General features: G+C 38.6%; 1 protein-coding gene across 12 annotated transcripts in view; it reads left to right on the forward strand.

Moving 5' to 3' along the window:
- CTDSPL2 (CTD small phosphatase like 2) overlaps nucleotides 1-7,867 on the forward strand; it is an 88,992-nt gene extending 81,125 nt beyond the window's left edge. For all 12 annotated transcript variants that reach the window (XM_072808195.1, XM_072808194.1, XM_072808188.1 and 9 more), the window contains 3 exons: nucleotides 181-307; nucleotides 2,214-2,309; nucleotides 2,953-7,867. In XM_072808195.1, the coding sequence (XP_072664296.1) occupies nucleotides 181-307; nucleotides 2,214-2,309; nucleotides 2,953-3,018 (289 nt within the window). In that variant the 3' untranslated portion in view covers nucleotides 3,019-7,867. The remainder of the gene's footprint in view (nucleotides 1-180; nucleotides 308-2,213; nucleotides 2,310-2,952) is intronic.
- The last annotated feature ends 9,704 nt before the right edge of the window (nucleotides 7,868-17,571 follow it).

Consider the following 17,571-nt stretch of genomic DNA (forward strand, 5'->3'; position numbering starts at 1 on the left):
TTTAAAGTAAAACTGTAGCCCAAAGCTTAGGCTCACATTGGTATTTGAATTTCCTTTGTGAGAGAAAATAATAAGGCTTAAACTCTAAAGCCTATGGTATGTCTGTATGTTTCAATATATGTTGTACTTTTCAGAGTTTTTTTTTTTTTTAAGTTAATTTGTTTTTATTTTTATGTTTAGGCATCGGCTTTTTCGTGAACATTGTGTTTGTGTACAAGGAAACTATATAAAGGACTTAAATATCCTTGGAAGAGATCTTTCAAAGACTATAATAATTGACAACTCACCACAAGCCTTTGCATATCAGGTAGGATGAAAGGGTTGCTAAACAAATTTCAGATTGGGAAATATATATATAATGAGAACAAATGCTGCCAAACAGTATATGATGGGTGAACAGAATTTTCATAGGTGAAATTTCCCTGTTAAGTGTTATCTTTTAGAATTAGAAAGGCCAAATTGTTGTATTCCTTGTGGAAAGTTTTCTTTTAAATGAAGTACAACACAGATAAAAAATCTGAGTAATAAGTCTGAATAAGAAGGGACTATAAGGGCAGCTCGGGTGGCTCAGCGGTTTAGTGCCACCTTTAGCCCGGGGCATGATCCTGGAGACCCGGGATCGAGTCCCACGTCGGGCTCCCTGCATGGAGCCTGCTTCTCCCTCTGCCTTTGTCTCTCCCTCTCTGTGTCTCTCATGAATAAATAAATAAAATCTTAAAAAGAGAGAGAGAGAAGAGTATAAAATATACATCTTTGGGATGCCCACATGGCTCAGCAGTTAAGCACCTGCCTTCAGCCCAGGTAGTGATACTGGAGTCCTGGGGTCAAGTCCCACATCGGGCTCCCTGCATGGAGCCTGCTTCCCTCTCTGCCTGTGTCTCTGCTTCTCTCTCTGTCTGTGTCTTTCATGAATAAATAAATAAAATTTTTTATATATATATAATCTTATATATATATATATATATATATATATATATATACACACATACACAATCAATTCATAGCATTCCTAGCAGTTAAATAATTATTTGTAAACATGTTTGAGAATTATAAATAGTTACAATTATAAATTATAATAGCTTACCCATGTTTTAGTCTGTTTGCTTTGTCTCTCATGAATAAAGAAGTAAAATCTTTAATATATATATATACACATACACACACACACACATCAATTCATAGCATTCCTAGCAGTTGTTAAATAATTATTTGTAAACATGTTTGAGGATTATAAATAGCTTACCCATGTTTTAGTCTGTTTGCTTTGACATTCTGAAATAATTTCTTAGACTGTTTTGTCAATATGTTTATACCGTGGCAGTGTTTCTTTGAAATATAACTTGGACTAGAAATGAGCCATCCTTGCAAGATATGTTTTACATTATGAATAATGTTCATGTGATAGGTCTGAGATTTCCTTCACAATAAGTCAGTGCAGATTAGGGATGGTGGAAATTGGATTGAGTGTGTATATAAAACAAGTAAAAAGATGTAAAAGGGGAAAACTGCATATGGTATTGACCTATGTTCAATTTAGGTCATTGCTCACATTTTGAAATATGTTTTTAAGAATTTCGTATTGGTTTCTTGATAAAATCATTTCAGTTATCTTCCATCTTAAACTTAGTATTCTGCATAAATGTTAAAGACAACCTAGAGGTTATTTACTATAAAACAAATATATTTTGCATTCTGGTTTCTAGACTCCTCTTCAGTGAAATACCATTGCATCTGTTTGTTACATTCCTGCTGTTTCAGGTTATCCTACTATTTGTTGGGAATAAAACAATGAATGTGATACTGTCCCTGTATAAAAAGGACAGGCTTTCTAGTAGTGTTCTGTTTAGATTGGCAGTACGCCTTAATTCACAGCACCTTGCACTTACTGATAGTAGCTATTTCTTTAATCAATCAAGTAATATTTGTAGTTACATTAATGCAAAACTTGTTTCAGTGAATCTTTCTTGTTTAGTTTCATATATACTAAGAAGACACATTATGCTAAAAAACCAATTAGGCTTTGATGTATTCCTTAACATCTGTCTCTTGCCCCGTTGAGTTGTTGGAATATGACAAGCATAAACTTTGATGGCATTCCTTTTCAGAGGAATTTATATAGATCAGTGTCTCTTAAGTATCTGTTATTTCTCTTTTAAGCTTTTACAAAGTAGGCAAAATGTAAATAGGATTTAATTACTTATTTATTGTTTTAGCTATCTAATGGAATCCCTATAGAAAGCTGGTTTATGGATAAAAATGACAATGAACTCCTAAAATTGATTCCATTTCTGGAGAAGCTTGTAGAACTGGTAAGTATATCTTAATTTTCTTTTTCTGTTTTGCTTTTATTGCCTCAACTCTATTGAAATAAACCTTTCTAATTGCTTTATTTTGTATGCACTGACATTTTAAGTGAACATGCTGTGAAATTAGGGCAAAAGTTGAAAAGGATTATAAGTATTTTTCTAACCTTGTAAATTACATCAAAATCATGCTTATTGGTATTTAAAAATACTGTAGATTGAATATTTTTATTTGACTGGGCTTCTTACACATCAATAACTAGTAGTATTAAACTGATTTCACTTTCCTTTCATAGTTCAGGTCTAGAATTTATGCTTATGCTACTGAAACTTTATTCTGGGGTGATTTTTTTCCTAATATATGAAGTAGAGTTCAGTGGCTTAACACTTTTACCTGTCTTTTGGTTTTGCCTCTTAGTTGCATAATTGTTTTTTACAGAATTAAAACTTGAATGACAGGTTTCTTTAATCTAAATTGAATTCTAAGTTATCACCTTCCATATAGTATCTTTATATTTGGCAAACAATATTAACGTATGTTGTAAAAATAAATAGTGGTATATTTTCTCTGCAAAGGAATGTTCACAATGCTACGAGGATCATATTTTTGAAATTACATGGTTTTTAAAATGTCTTTTTCTCCACACAGAATGAAGATGTTCGACCTCACATCAGAGACAGATTTCGCTTGCATGATTTGCTGCCCCCAGATTAAGTACAAAGACTTGTCAAATCACTGAAGGGGGAGAGAATGCAGGACCCTTTTGGACTAAGACAAAAACATTGCCATTACTGTTGAAATTTTGCATTTTTGTACCCCGTCTTGCTTTTCTTATCTTTGGTGCCCAATAATAATCAAGGGTTACAGAAAGAGACTTTATCTCAGATTGAATACATACAGTAGGTAGGCTAAAACAGAAGAGTCTTTAGAACTAGTGCAACTCCAGTGAAATTTTTTTATGTACAGGACATCTGCAGTTTATAAAGAATTCTGTTTCTGCCACCAGCAGTTTGACCTGTAGTCACACAGGATTTTATGATAATAACAGAGATGAAAATGGACTTTTATTTTCTCTCTGTTTGGTGCTCTAAGTGGGTTTGTAGCCACTTTTCTGTTACTTTAAGATTCTCATTTCAACAGGAATGGCCAGTAAAAGTTGTTTTATTTTTTCCTGTTAAGGTTTATAACCTTTTTACATTTTTGACCTGTATTAGATTAGATTTTCATTATGCATTCCTTTTAGTTGAGGCGCTTCATAGTTTTCTGGAAATAGTTGATTTTTAGTTTTTTATTATACATTTGAATGGCCGTTTTCCTGCTTTGTCTGCCTGCATATTGTATATTTGTTTAAAAATATTCTCTACTTTTAGTCCATGTAAGTTTCATTTAGAAAGACATGCATTTATATTTTGTTTCTGTAATATTCTACTGTAGGTGAAATCTTTAAAAAAAAAAATCAAAGGACTGGGTAGATAAGAATATATGAATGACTAATATTCAAAAGATTTAAACCATTGTGATGGCATGTGTTCCCAAATGGTAATATCTTGCAATGGCACACAGATTTAATGGATAAAGGTATACCTCAGACTTCACTGTGCTCACCAATCTTTGAGGAGAATGAGTTTGGTCACCTGTTGGGCTTGATTTGGTTACTGCTGCCTTTGGTTTTCTCCAGGAATGAAGTATTCAGCACAGTGACTCAGTATTTTTAGTTATTTTGCATGGGCTGGTAGTACCTCTGTTATGCTCTTGGTTACAATCAATTTAAAACTCTGTGTAACAGTCTTGGTACCTTACAGTAGCTATGCATAATCCTGTGGCACAGTAAACTCCCAAGCCACCAATGCAGTTAATATGCTCTCATAGTGGTTTTCTATGCTATATGAAAATAGTCTTCAAGCCTTGGTTCTCTAATGCAGCTACCACAAGAGGTTGATATTTTTATAGTGGCGTGTAATCTCCTTTTCGGGAGGCTTTTTATGGAAGGTAGAATTTGTAAAAGTTAGTATGCTTTGCCTCTCGACTGCATTAACATGCCACAGGCTCAGACTGTTTTTGTGTAAAGGATGTCAAAGAACGGCACTTTTTCTAAAGAGAAGTTTGATATTTTGTATGCTTGTTAAGAAAGTACAGTATTGGAAATTAAAGGTGGACAACTGATAATTGAGGAGTATGTCACTTAATTTTTTATGTATATTACCTGTTTACTTGTACAACTTATTGTACAAATTACATGCAGCTTCATTTTCAAATGAATCCTTAAAATAAGGAAATCTTTTTAGGAAAACATTTAATTTTTGTATTTTTGATTTTAAAGGCATGAGTTATGTCAATTTTCAGTGTATTAATGAAGATTTTAACTTTTCATCAGGTTGAGTGTTTTCTTACTATATTATCTGTTGTGTATGTAGTTAGCATATTGTGTCACTGAACTGTTTAAAAAAATCTAGCATGTAGAGCAAGCCTGTTTTGTGGAAAATCCTTATTCATTAAAAAAATAATCATGGCAGATTTTCTGCAAAAAAAAAAAAAAAAGCAAAAGCAATTGCAATTCAGAATACTGGTTTTTTTTATTATTATTATTTGTTTTGGTTGTTTTTGTTTTAATTTAAAGAAAGGTATTTTGCTTGCAGGAAAAAATTCTCCAGATTCATTTTAATGAGAATCTTTGAAATGTATTTATCTTTAGGGCATCTGGGCATCTTTATGCTGTTTGTCTCCTGTCTTTCTTGAAATAAAATGTACATACGTTACCTTTACATACGCTCTTGCTCAAAATTGTGAACCTAGTTACATTTCTCCTTGCTCCCTTTTTTGCTCAAACCGTAAAATCCAAAACCTATACAAGATCTAAGCTTTCAGCATGCATTATAATTGCTGAAAGCTTTTCTGATTAAGTAAACACAGTCTCAAAGGGCTTTCCCATAACTCAAAGGGAAATGTAAGCACCTGTAGTGTTGTGCCTTGGGCACTTTAAATAAACACCAACTTTTAATCATCTTTTATTAATGGTAAAGCTGTTTTCAGTCCTATGCTAGGAGAGTTCTTTAAGTCAGCCACCAAGGAATCTAGCATAACAAGAAATAAAGACAAATTTCATATGGACTGAGAAAATTTCTTGAGAACAATTTAGTTTTCTTCATTACTTGATTTGGGTCATTTTAAATTTGCTAAGAGAATTATCCAGTTTCCTTCCACTTTAGTATGTTTTACCTTCTCATTATCCCTTTTCTTTGACTCTTGGTAAATGTTATCTTAAACACTTCCATTTAGTTAAGTGGAGGTGTATATTTTGTGAATTGAGATGTGCCCAACCCCTTCAATTCACACAGGAAACATGAACTCTTTAAAAACTGACTGTAGGAGATGCAGGAGAGATGGATACATGATAAGACACAGCAAAAGTGACCTATATACACATTACATATCTGAAGTACATATTATAATTGTGGTATTTCCAGTGATAAATGTCTGGCTTTTAAGACATTCTTTTAAATATTTGTATTGTTGTTAGGATGTTTAAATCAGTTGTGTTTTTAAATTCTGTGTAATATATGTAGCCCTAATCAGATTTATATCATCATATTTCTCTTTGAGTCTTAAAAGAGTTGATAACAATTTGAAACCATAATTGTTTTATATTAGCTAGTATGTATATTTATTTACCCAATGGCTTTATCTTGTTTCCCAAAATTGGGAGGGGGGTTGTTGAAAGCATTGTAACTTCTATAAATGGCTATTTTCTTGTACCTGTCAGTGAAAATGGATGTGTACATTGTTTTTTTATATTTCTCTGGTTTTTCTGGTTTGTTTGGTTGTTGTTGGTTTTTTTTGTTTTTGTTTTTGTTTTTAGTGTTAAACATAGAATGGTTTTAAAAAAGTTACCTTTGGCCAATGACTTCTTCAGCTAGATATTACTTTCATTCAACCTTCTAAAGAAGTTTGTTTTGTTTTGTTCAGTCAACTTGCCTGAAAACAGAGACTTCATCTCATCAAAGAAGAAAGCATTTCATTATTCCTACAAATCTTTACAACGAGCACAGAATTCTTCATAAGGACCAGATCTCTTCCACTTCTTGTGTCAATCACATAAAGCTGAAATGTAAAGGACACTGAAGCCTTCATTTAATTGTACTAACATAATGGTGTTATATACCACATCATTAGCTAGTTAAGGTTTTCTGAACTGACTTCTCTTTGTCTTCCTAGGTATTTATTTGTTATCTCTTTTAATCTTGTGTATCTAAATTAACTTAGTTATAGTTACCCACTGAATAACTATGCCAAGCAACTAGGAAAGAATGTTTATTTTATTTCCCCTTATAGGGGAAGAGTGGACTGGGAACAAAAATGTATGGGCCAAAAGGCCTTAGGTTGTCATTCATTCACTTTCTTATTCCTCTCATGAGCTATATTTGAGTATAGTATTTTTTCAGTGCTGATATGCTTGATTATGTCATTACTTTTCATATCTTCCCAAGGTGAAAAGCCTGCTAGGAACCTGTATAAAAACACATTTAAAAATTTCAGATTAAGAACCACAAAACTCAGTATCTTATATTTAAATGCCACTTAAATTATTATTGGAATCCAACTCTCACTCACTAGGATACATTTTTATAAAATGTTTCTCTGTATCTTGAATTGAAATTACTTGCCCAGAGGCAAGAGTTCAGAGATATAATGTGTTTTGAGAAATTTTTTAAAAGGGGATGAGAGCAGCAAGTTTATACTTAGTTACTTTTTGGTTTTTATATTAGTTAGTATTTTTAAATACATCAGGCTTCCCAAACCTGACTGTTAGAGTTACTCTGAAGACCTTAAAAAATAGATTCCTGAGGCCTAGCCCCTGCAGAATTGTCTCAATGGACCTAGAGTGGGGCCTCAGAGTTCTGTGTTTTTTTAAAAGCTCTCCAAGTGATTCTAATAGCCAGCTTTGGGAAATCACTGTTTTAAATAATGTGACAGTGGTTTGAGAGTAGGCAACTAATACCAGGCATCTCTCTGTGGTAGGTTTGTGGGGTTTTGGTTTTTGGTTTTTTGTTTTTTAACTGGGACCAGATTTCACAGAACTTATTCAAGATACATGGAGGAATAATAAAGAAGATTGAGGCTACTGCTCATTATCATTCTTGTCTCATACTTTTTAAGAGTTTGCATTTCTAGCACTTGGAATAGTTGATCATATATACAGCTGAAGGACATCCCTGAATGAGACCATTATATATATTAACTGTAAAATATTTCACTATTTTTTTATTTTATAAATCTTTGTAGAAATAAGCAATGAAATACTACTTTCATCTTTTGAAATGGGATTTTTCAAGGCAGTGTCCTTTTGGCATTAAGGTAGGGGGGAGTTAATATTCTCTCTGCCTTTTTCCATGTGAATCAATATAAAAGTCATGGATATTTAAAAATCTCAGTTTAATTTCTACATATTTACTATGCAGTATAGCCGTGAACAAGTAATGTAGACTTAGTTTTCTCATCTTCAAATGCCCTGATCACCCTACCTCACAGGGTTGTTGTGGGGATAAATAAAACTTTTATGGAAGCACTTTTCTTTGATGATATTTTATCAGCCATTACAAAGAGTATCTAACAGCTTATATTTGTATAATGCTTTTTTTGTTAACAGTTACATGATTTTTTTCACATTACTCTCCCCTTTGATATCTTCAGGACATACATGTAAGGAACACAGAGTAGGTTACAGACAAGAGAAATCACAATCTCTGGAACTAGCATGTGAGGAAGTGGAATAAAATCTGAATAAAGAGGCAAGTTCTGAAAAGGAGATATGATAGCAAAGAACCAGATTACGGTGAGCCAAAGATGAGGAATTTATACTTGATATAATGGGCAAAATAACATGAACCAACATAACTACAGAACAGCACTCTGGTTCCGCCACAATCTCTGTGGTGAGACTTTTTCTCCATCTTTATTGAGTAAAATTGACATTGTATAAGTTTAAGGTGTACAGTATGATGACTTGATACATATATTGTGGAATGTTCACCACAATAAAGTTAACACATCCTTCACCATTCTTGTTAGGGTGAGATGAGAACATTTAAGGTCTACTCTGATAGTAACTTTCAAGAATACATTTACTGTACTGTTAGTCACTATACTGTACATTAGGTCCCCAGAACATTAGATCCTCATCCAACTGGATGTCTCTCCTTTACCAGCATCTCTTCATTTTCCCCAGCCCCTGGCTGTGATGGGATATTTGGTAACTATTTTCCCTAAGCTCCAATAAAATTTAACACATACATACACATTTCAGAGTCACTGGAGTACCTCTGCTGCCTTTAAATATGAAATGACAGGACTTCAGGTGAATAGTTGACTTGGGAGTTTGGTTAATAAAAGGGTCATCCATTAACTTAATAGACAGTTTTCCGAGCCTCGATTTGTTCTCTGTGCAAAGGGTGCACCAACGTCTCTTTCAGAATTACAAAGATGAAACATCAAGACTTTATAAACCGTAAGGGAATAAACAAATAACTACCACAATGGAAATGTTAAACCAGCTAGTTCTCTTGAGGATATGCAGGATGTACATATGCATGGTGGGGAGATGTCTGAAGCTGGAAGGGGCAGTGGAAAATCAAGGTATTGTAATACTACATGTCCTTGTTTTTTTAAGGGAAAACATGGGCAATAGGGTACATTCAAATGACAGGAAGTAATAATAGGTCACCTATATTAACATGTTAGATGAAAATACGCTGAGTGTTAAGGAAAAAGTGGGTGATGAGGAAACATTACTGAATGGCTTGGCAGATCTGGTAAGTAGTTGGGATAGCAGGCTGATATAAATGATTTGCCATCTTGGATGAACCAAATGAACTAGACAGCTTTTAGTACCTAGACATAATGAGCCTTAAAGTTAGATTCAATATATGGCAATATTTGTTGAAAGTAACTATAAGTAGCCTTCCTAGTGAAGGCAAAAGGTTTTTTTTTTGTTGTTTTTTTTTTAATTATTTATGATAGACATAGAGAGGTAGAGACACAGGAAGAGGGAGAAGCAGGCCCATGCTGGGAGCCTAATGTGGGACTGACTGGGACTGGATCGCGCCCTGAGCAAAAGGCAGACACTAAACCACTGAGCCACCCAGGAATCCCCGGCAAAAGGCATTTTAAAACACTGCTTTGGGATGCCTGGGTGATTAGAGGTTGGGCATCTGCCTTCGGCTCAGGACCCTGGGTGGTCCCAGGGTCCTGGGAGTCCCACATTGGGCTCCCTGCATGGAGCCTGCTTCTCCCTCTGCCTGTGTCTCTGCCTCTCTCTATGTGTGTCTCTCATGAATAAATAAATGAAATCTTAAAAAAAAAAAAAAACTGCCTTAGTATGTCTTAGACACTATTTCAGGCTCTACGAGTGACAGGAGAAAGCAAACCTGACACTGCCCTAAGCTTATAGTCCAGTAGGGCAGACTGATAATTTTGGGAAAAGAGTCACGGAGGAGAAGAATGGCTTTGAGAATGCCAGTTACACAAGTCTGGAGGCAAGGCTTAGGTTGGCTGAAAAAGCATTGAGATCTGTAGAACATTCATTGAAAGAATGTAAAGCCAGGCATGGTTGTGGGGAGAGGAAGTAAAATCAAGCAAGAGAGTATATGATCAGATTTGTCTTGAAAAGATCACTTTGGGTGACAGAGTAGAACGGGTTGGTGGGAGGCCAGTTAAGAGTTACATAGAGGGTCACCTGGGTGCCTCAGTTGGTTACGCGTCTGCCTTCAACTCAGGTCATGATCCCAGGGTCCTAGGATAAAGTACCTTATCAGGCTCCCTGCTCAGTGGAGAGTCTGCTTTTCCCCTCCCCCCTGTGTGTGCTCTCTCTCAAATTAATAAATGAAATCTTTTTCTTTTCTTTCTTTTTTTTTTTTAATTTCTATTTTCTTTTTTTCCCCTTTTTTATTTATTTATGAGAGACAGAGAGGCAGGCTCCTCACGGGGAGCCCGATGTGGGACTAGATTCCAAGACCCCATGATCAGGCCCTGCTCCAAAAGAAGATGCTCAACCGCTTTGTTCAACCAACATTGATCAATTATTCTGATCATCTATAAAATAAGAATACTATTATGTGATTATAGGGTTCCCCTAGAGACTAAAGCGAACCATAGATTCATTTTAAGGACTGAATTTTCTAGCACATAATTCTAGACAATTGTTTCCCTGCTTCCTCATTTCAGAAAACATATGCATAACACTGTGAGTAAATTCCCAATTTCTGCTTCAAAAGTTTATCAGTGCTGCATACATACAGTCCATGTATTTTTCCATAGCATCCCCAACCCCCAAAACCCATTTTCAGTTGCATGTAGATTAATACCTTGAAGTTAATATCCTCAGAACCTGGGACAGTACTTGGTACTGGGTAGGCACTCAATAATTATTTGCTGAATAACTGAATGAGCTCACACTTCAAAGTCCAAACTTTTTATATGTACAGAAAACTGATTGATTCAATTCAACCCAGAGTTGATGAGATTCAGGGGAATTGGGTTCATACCAACTAAACTCACAACACACTAGTTTTTAAGCCAGATTTCAATTTCCTTCACTTATTGGCAGCAAGATTTCTCCCTATGAAACTAAATTAAAATCAGATGTCTGCTTGGTAAGGGTGGAGCAAGAGAGAGAGGCTACTGAAAATAAATCATAATGGCTAATATTAATTCAACAGGACACTTCACTTCTCTACTAGGTATCTGCCAAAAGGCTGTAGGTTAGTTTACCCTTTTTAGACTCAAATCTTATTCTTTGGTCTTACCTTCCCTATGCTTCACCTTCTTTCTGTTAACCCTTTTTTGTTCATTTTAAGATACATTGTCTTAGAACATCTTCAGGCAAGTTAATATAGATGACTACATTACTAATGATAGATGACAAATTATAACCATTATTGCAGAAATAGTCTTGCTTTCCTGAGAGTCCATCTTGAGGTTGTTGATTGCATATGGCCCCTTCTTAACCACTTATTTACTATTTCCTAGTTCAGGTTACTACTATATTGCTATGGGTTTACTAGTAATAAAGTGTCTTTAGGACCCAAATTAATTTTTAGAGCACCTTTCATGAGGAAAAAGAATGACCTGATGGGTAGGTTTTTATTGGTAAAGAAAACCCAGTTCTGTATAGAAATTTATTCATGCAGTCATTCAACAGTTACTAAGTGCCTCCTATGTGCCAAACACAGACTTAAATAGAGCAGAGCTTAGCCTCTAAAGATTTATTATCTACTAGGATGTATTTGTTAAATTTTTTGCTAAGGCCAAGAATGAAATACACTGGAAAGATGCTGGAGTACCTCATGACATTTAAAGACGAGCTGGACAACTGGACCTCAAGGGTAGGTAGAAGAAAGTAAAGTGGACTGGAAAATCACCACTTCACCAGGAGTTTGTGGTCTTCCCTTCAGGGTGCTATCATCAGACACCAACTTCTAAAGCCCTGGGAAAGAGAATCTTTCTGTTATCACTATTTACAATTCACCTCAAAAATTAAGAGGCCTAAGATAACTTACAGAAGACGGAAAGCAAGACACACATCTAGGAGTTGGTGTGGCTCAGTTAGGCAAGTCTTACTTTCAGTCTTCTGCACTTGCATTCAAATATTTAGAATCATCTGAAGGTTCAACTAAGCTGGATGTCCAAGATGGCTTCTTCACTCTCATGTCTGGCTCCTTCCCTAGGCAGCCTCTTCATATGGTTAGCTTAGCTCCATATGGTGGCCTTAGAGTAGTAAGACTCCTTAAGTGGCTGTTGGCTTCCACCAGAATGAACATTCCAAAAGGCACAGGTGGAAGCTACAAGGATTGTTATGGCCTAGCATTTCCCCATCACTTCTGCCCTATTCTGGTTAAAAATGAATTATAGGGCTAGCCTAGACTCAAAGGGAGCCTGCATAACAGCTTGAATATTCTTCATTTAAGGGCCATCTCTGGAGACTACCCACAAAGAGAACTGACAGGTCCATTAGGTTACTTACATCCCACCCAGGGGCAGTTCTTAATTTTACATATTTTGAAGCATATACAATTTGGAGGGCTATCTTAAAGAGTGGAAGGGGTCCATGCAATGAAGGGCCCTGGAGCTAAAGCGTCATTAGCTTCACAGTTAATTTGCTTTTGACTTTCCCAAATCAACTATGGTAAGAAAGCAAACACAGCTTTTGGGAGCCCACCTGCTCTTGCATAATACAACAATTTCCATTAAAGGAGGAATCATTGTGAGCTTTCTCCACTCTTCACCAGAAGTATCCAGTGCTTAGTTCAATATAATTTGATTATTTGAATGACTTCCTAGGTCTCTTGACTTCCAAAAATGAATTTTCAAATATATTCCACAGTATTTTAAAATTAAATATTTTAAAAACAAAACAACAAAAAAACTGGTAGAACTGGAAGGATATATATTTTTTCTAACCTACTATCCTTTCTACACCTCTTTTCTCTGGCTGCTCCTTAAAAGTTGATGTCCTTCAAAGAGTCTTCTCATTCTATCTTATCATCAGATAGCCTCTAGTTTCACATGATTCCATCTACCACCATCAGATGACTCCTAATCCTCTATCTATAGTCCAGACCTCTCTGGTTCCAAATATGTACTAGACATTTCTATTCATATGTCCCGCAAGAATATCAAGGTCTTTGTGGCCAAAAGTTAATTTATCCTTATTCCTTATTATGATGAGAGGCACCATTCAGTCATTTTCAAAAGCATTTGTTGACCATTTACTATGTGCCAGGGACCGGGAATACAGTAATAACATGGACAAAGTCCCTGTACTCCAAACAAACATTAAATATGTAAACAAGGTCATTAGATATTATGATAAATGTTGTGATAAAAACAAGAGCGATAAGATAGAGTAAGTGGGGGAGGCCTCTAGCAGGAGGGAGATCAGGGTAGAACTTTCTGCAAAGGTAACATTTGATTTGAAAGAAGAAAAACCAACCAAGCCAAGAGGTGTGGAAAGAACACTTAGGCAGAACAGTAAGTACTAAGTCCAAAAATAGGAAAAGGCTTAGTGGCCTTAGAGGGCTAGTAGCAATGAAGTTACTGAGGAAAAATGACATAGGGGATTAATGGGAGGTAGGGTCAGACCATGCAGGACCTTGTATGCCACAGCAAGGAGTTGGGATTCTTTTTTTTTTTTTAATTTTATTATTTATTCATGAGAGAGAGAGAGAGAGTGGGAGGCAGAGACCTAAGCAGAGAGAGAGAAGCAGGCTCCATGCAGGGAGCCCAATGCAGGACTCGATCCCCGGACTCTAGGATCACACCCTGGGTTGAAGGCAGGAGCTAACCTGCAGAGCCACCCAGGAGTCCCAGGAGTTGGAATTTAAAAATAACAAGCAGGGCGGCCTGGGTGGCTCAGTGGTTTAGCGCTGCCTTCGGCCCAGGGCCTGATCCTGGAGACTTGGGATCGAGTCCCATGTCAGGCTCCCTGCATGGAGCCTGTTTCTCCTGCTTGTCTCTGCTTCTCTCTCTTTCTGTCTCTCATGAATAAATACATAAAAATCTTTTTAAATAAATAAATAAATAAATAAATAAATAAATAATAAAAAGAACAAGCCACTAAATGGAACTGGAAGAAAGGGGTGTCACGATCTGATTTACATTTTTATTTTATTTTTTTTAGATTTTATTTATTCATGAGAGACACAGAGAGAGGCAGAAACATAGGCAGAGGGAGAAGCAGGCTCCTTGCAGGGAACCCAATGTGGGACTCAATCCTGGAATTCCAGGATCACACCCTGAGCCAAAGGCAGACAGTCAACCACCGAGCCACCCAGGCGTCTCTGATTTACATTTTTATTTTTAAAAAACATTTTATTTATTTATTCATGAGAGACACACAGAGAGAGGCAGAGAGACACAGGCAGAGGGAGAAGCAGGCTCCTTGCAGGGAGCCCGATGCGGGACTCGATTCCGGGACCCCAGGATCACGCCCTGGGCTGAAGGCAGGTACTAAACTGCTGAGCTACCTAGGGATCCCCCGATTTACATTTTTATTTTTATTTATTTTTATTTTTAAATTTTTATTTATTTATGATAGTCAGAGAGAGAAGGAGAGAGGCAGAGACATAGGCAGAGGGAGAAGCAGGCTCCATGCACCGGGAGCCCGACGTGGGCTTCGATCCCGGGTCTCCAGGATCTCGCCCTGGGCCAAAGGCAGGCGCCAAACCGCTGAGCCACCCAGGGATCCCTGATTTACATTTTTAAATCAGCAAACTGCCTGGTGTGTAGTGAATGGATTGTGGAGGGGAAAGTGAGGGGGAAAGCAAAAACAATTGGGAGGTCATCATAGAAGGGCCTGGAGAGGGACGCCTGGATGGCTCAGCAATTGAGCATCTGCCTCCGGCTCAGGGCGTGATCCTGGAGACCTGGGATTGAGTCCCACATTGGGCTCCCCGAAGGGAGCCTGCTTCTCCCTCTGCCTGTGTCTCTGCCTTTCTCTCTGTGTCTTGAATGAATGAATGAATGAATGAATAGGAAGAGCCTAGAGAAAGCTTGGACAAAGGTAGCAGCAAGAGATGCAGGGGTAAATGGATTCAAGATTAATAGTGGAAGTGAATTACAGAATTGGTGACTTAATTTAGGATGTGAGAGGAAGCAAGGACAGCTCTCCGGTTTCTTATTTCAGCACCTAGAGACTAACACTCATGGTGCTTCACCACAATTTATTCAGTCTTCAAAAGTATTATCCTCTACCTCTGCCGTTCTCCACTCCCCCACTCCAATCAGTCACTGTATTAGTTGGGGTTACCCAGAGAAACAGAACCAATAGTATGTGTGTGGAGAGAGGGAGGTGGGGGAGAGAGAGAGATTTTAAGGAACTGATTCACAGATTGTAGAAACTGGCAATTCTGAAATCTGCAGAGCAGGCCAGCAGGCTGGAGACCCAGGCAAGAGCTGCTACTGCAGAGTCCAAAGTCCAAAGGCAGAATTCCTTTTTTCTCAGTGTGTTTTTTAAAGGCCTTCACCTGATTGAGTAAGACCCATCCATATTTTGGAAAATCTGCTTTACTGGAACTTTACTGATTTAAATGTTAATCACACACAAGTATATTCACAGCAACTAGTGTTTGACTAAAAACTGGTTATGATGGCTGAGCCAAGTTGACACATAAAATTAACCATCACAATCAATACAATTGTTTTGAGCCTTAAATATTGCTGATTAAGTCTTTCCTCTGTTACCATTGCCTTATTTTGGGCTTGTGTTCTCTTTTAATTAATTCATTGAATAGTTGCTTTATAGTATCAGATACTGTGCCAAATGCTGGAGATACAAATGTGAATAAAAGATAGATTGTGCCCTAGGGATCTTGCATTCCAGTCTTTCTCTGCCTCTGCTTGCCTACTTTTAATCTACCTTTATAAATGGAGGACTGTATATCCTTGCCTCTCACACTTTAACCTGCAGAGTCATCTGGAGATCTTGTATAAGGGCAGATTCTGATTCAGTAGGTCTGGGATGGGGCCTGAGATTCCGCATTTTGAATGTTTCCCAAGTACTGCTATAGATCAAGAATAAACTATGAGTAACTGGGCTGTAGAAAATCTCTTAAAAGACCATGTTTATAAAAGGTGTTTTTTGTAGGGGTACCGGGTGGTTCAGTGGGAAGAGCCTGCGACTCCTAGTTTTGAGGTCCTGAGTGTTGAGCCCCACATCAGGTGTCGAGATTGCTTAAATAAATAAATAAGCTTGGGATCCCTCGGTGGCCAGCGGTTTGGCGCCTGCCTTTGGCCCAGGGCGTGATCCCGGAGACCCGGGATCGAATCCCACGTCGGGCTCCCGGTGCATGGAGCCTGCTTCTCCCTTTGCCTGTGTCTCTGCCTCTCTCTCTCTCTGTGACTATCATAAATAAATAAATAAAAATTAAAAAAATAAATAAACTTTAAAAAATTGTGTATTTGTAGACTTCCTGAAAGGATAGTAAGAAACAAGGAACGGCTGTTCCTAGAAAGAATCGAAAGGCTGGTTATTGTATATGCTCTTTAATAACTTGAATTTTATATCATGTAGGTATATTACACATTCAGACATAAATTAATTTAACAAAAGGAAAGCCAAAATATCTGGAACTGTTCCCCTCTTAATACCCTGCAGTGGAGCCCAGGGGCCCAAAGGGCAGAGAGCAGCCCAGCTGAAACCCTTTATTTTGATTAGTCTCCCTTTTCAGCTTATCTCCGACTGTGCCAGTCGGGTCGAGGACCGGAGCATTCCTTCCACCGGAAAGGTACTGAAACACATTTCACTCGGTCTTTCAAATTCCGGATTCCGTGGTAGTTGCCCCGGGAAGCCTTTCTTTTTTTTTTTTTTTTTTTTTTATGATAGTCACAGAGAGAAAGAGAGAGGCAGAGACATAGGCAGAGGGAGAAGCAGGCTCCATGCACCGGGAGCCCGACGTGGGATTCGATCCCGGGTCTCCAGGATCACGCCCTGGGCCAAAGGCAGGCGCTAAACCGCTGCGCCACCCAGGGATCCCCCGGGAAGCCTTTCAAGCATCCTCCCGCTACCCGTGCCGGGCAGCCGTTCAAGTTACCTTTTTACATTTAACCTCATAATGCTTTTGTTGTTGTTGTCGTTGCAGTCATCACACTGTGTCGAAATTTTGTTTACATGTCTGTCTTTGCTACTCGATCGTGCGCTCGTTGAGGACAAGGCTAGAGGTTAGGCCTGGCGCAGGCCAGGTTCCGAAATTACTCTGCCAAAGAATCGTGTGCTGGCTTCAAGGGGCTCCCAAGCAGGGACAATCCTCGAGTTCTGGGGCCCTCTTCGATCCCTTCGTGACTACCTAGAAGCAAACGTGCCCGGAGCTGAATTCGAGCACCCAGGCCGGGAAGGCGGCCCGGAGCGCGGCCCCGTGCACTCGCTCCTCCCCGGCGCCGGGCCGCGCTGGCTTCCAGAGACGTGCTCTCCGCCGGGGCGCGGTGCGGCGCCCGCTGCGAGGGTCGGGTCGCGGCCGCCGGCCCACCGCCCCCACGGGCGGGCGTGGCGTTCACCGCCCGCGACCGAAAGGAACACGCGGAGGGGCTGGAGTTGGCAGGGGAGGACCCGCGAGGGCCGGCGAGGGCCGGCGGGGGCCAAGCGCCAGGCAAGGGGCCGCCCTCCTAATTCCTCGCACTGTTTCCTCCCCGGGGCCCGGCCGGGGGCACCGTCTCCGGGCCGCTTCCTCTCCTCCCGCGCCACTGCCTCCGACACCACCCTCTCCCCCTCGGGCTCACCCT

Source organism: Canis lupus, chromosome 32 (assembly GCF_048164855.1).
Source record: "Canis lupus baileyi chromosome 32, mCanLup2.hap1, whole genome shotgun sequence".
NCBI lineage: Eukaryota > Metazoa > Chordata > Mammalia > Carnivora > Canidae > Canis > Canis lupus.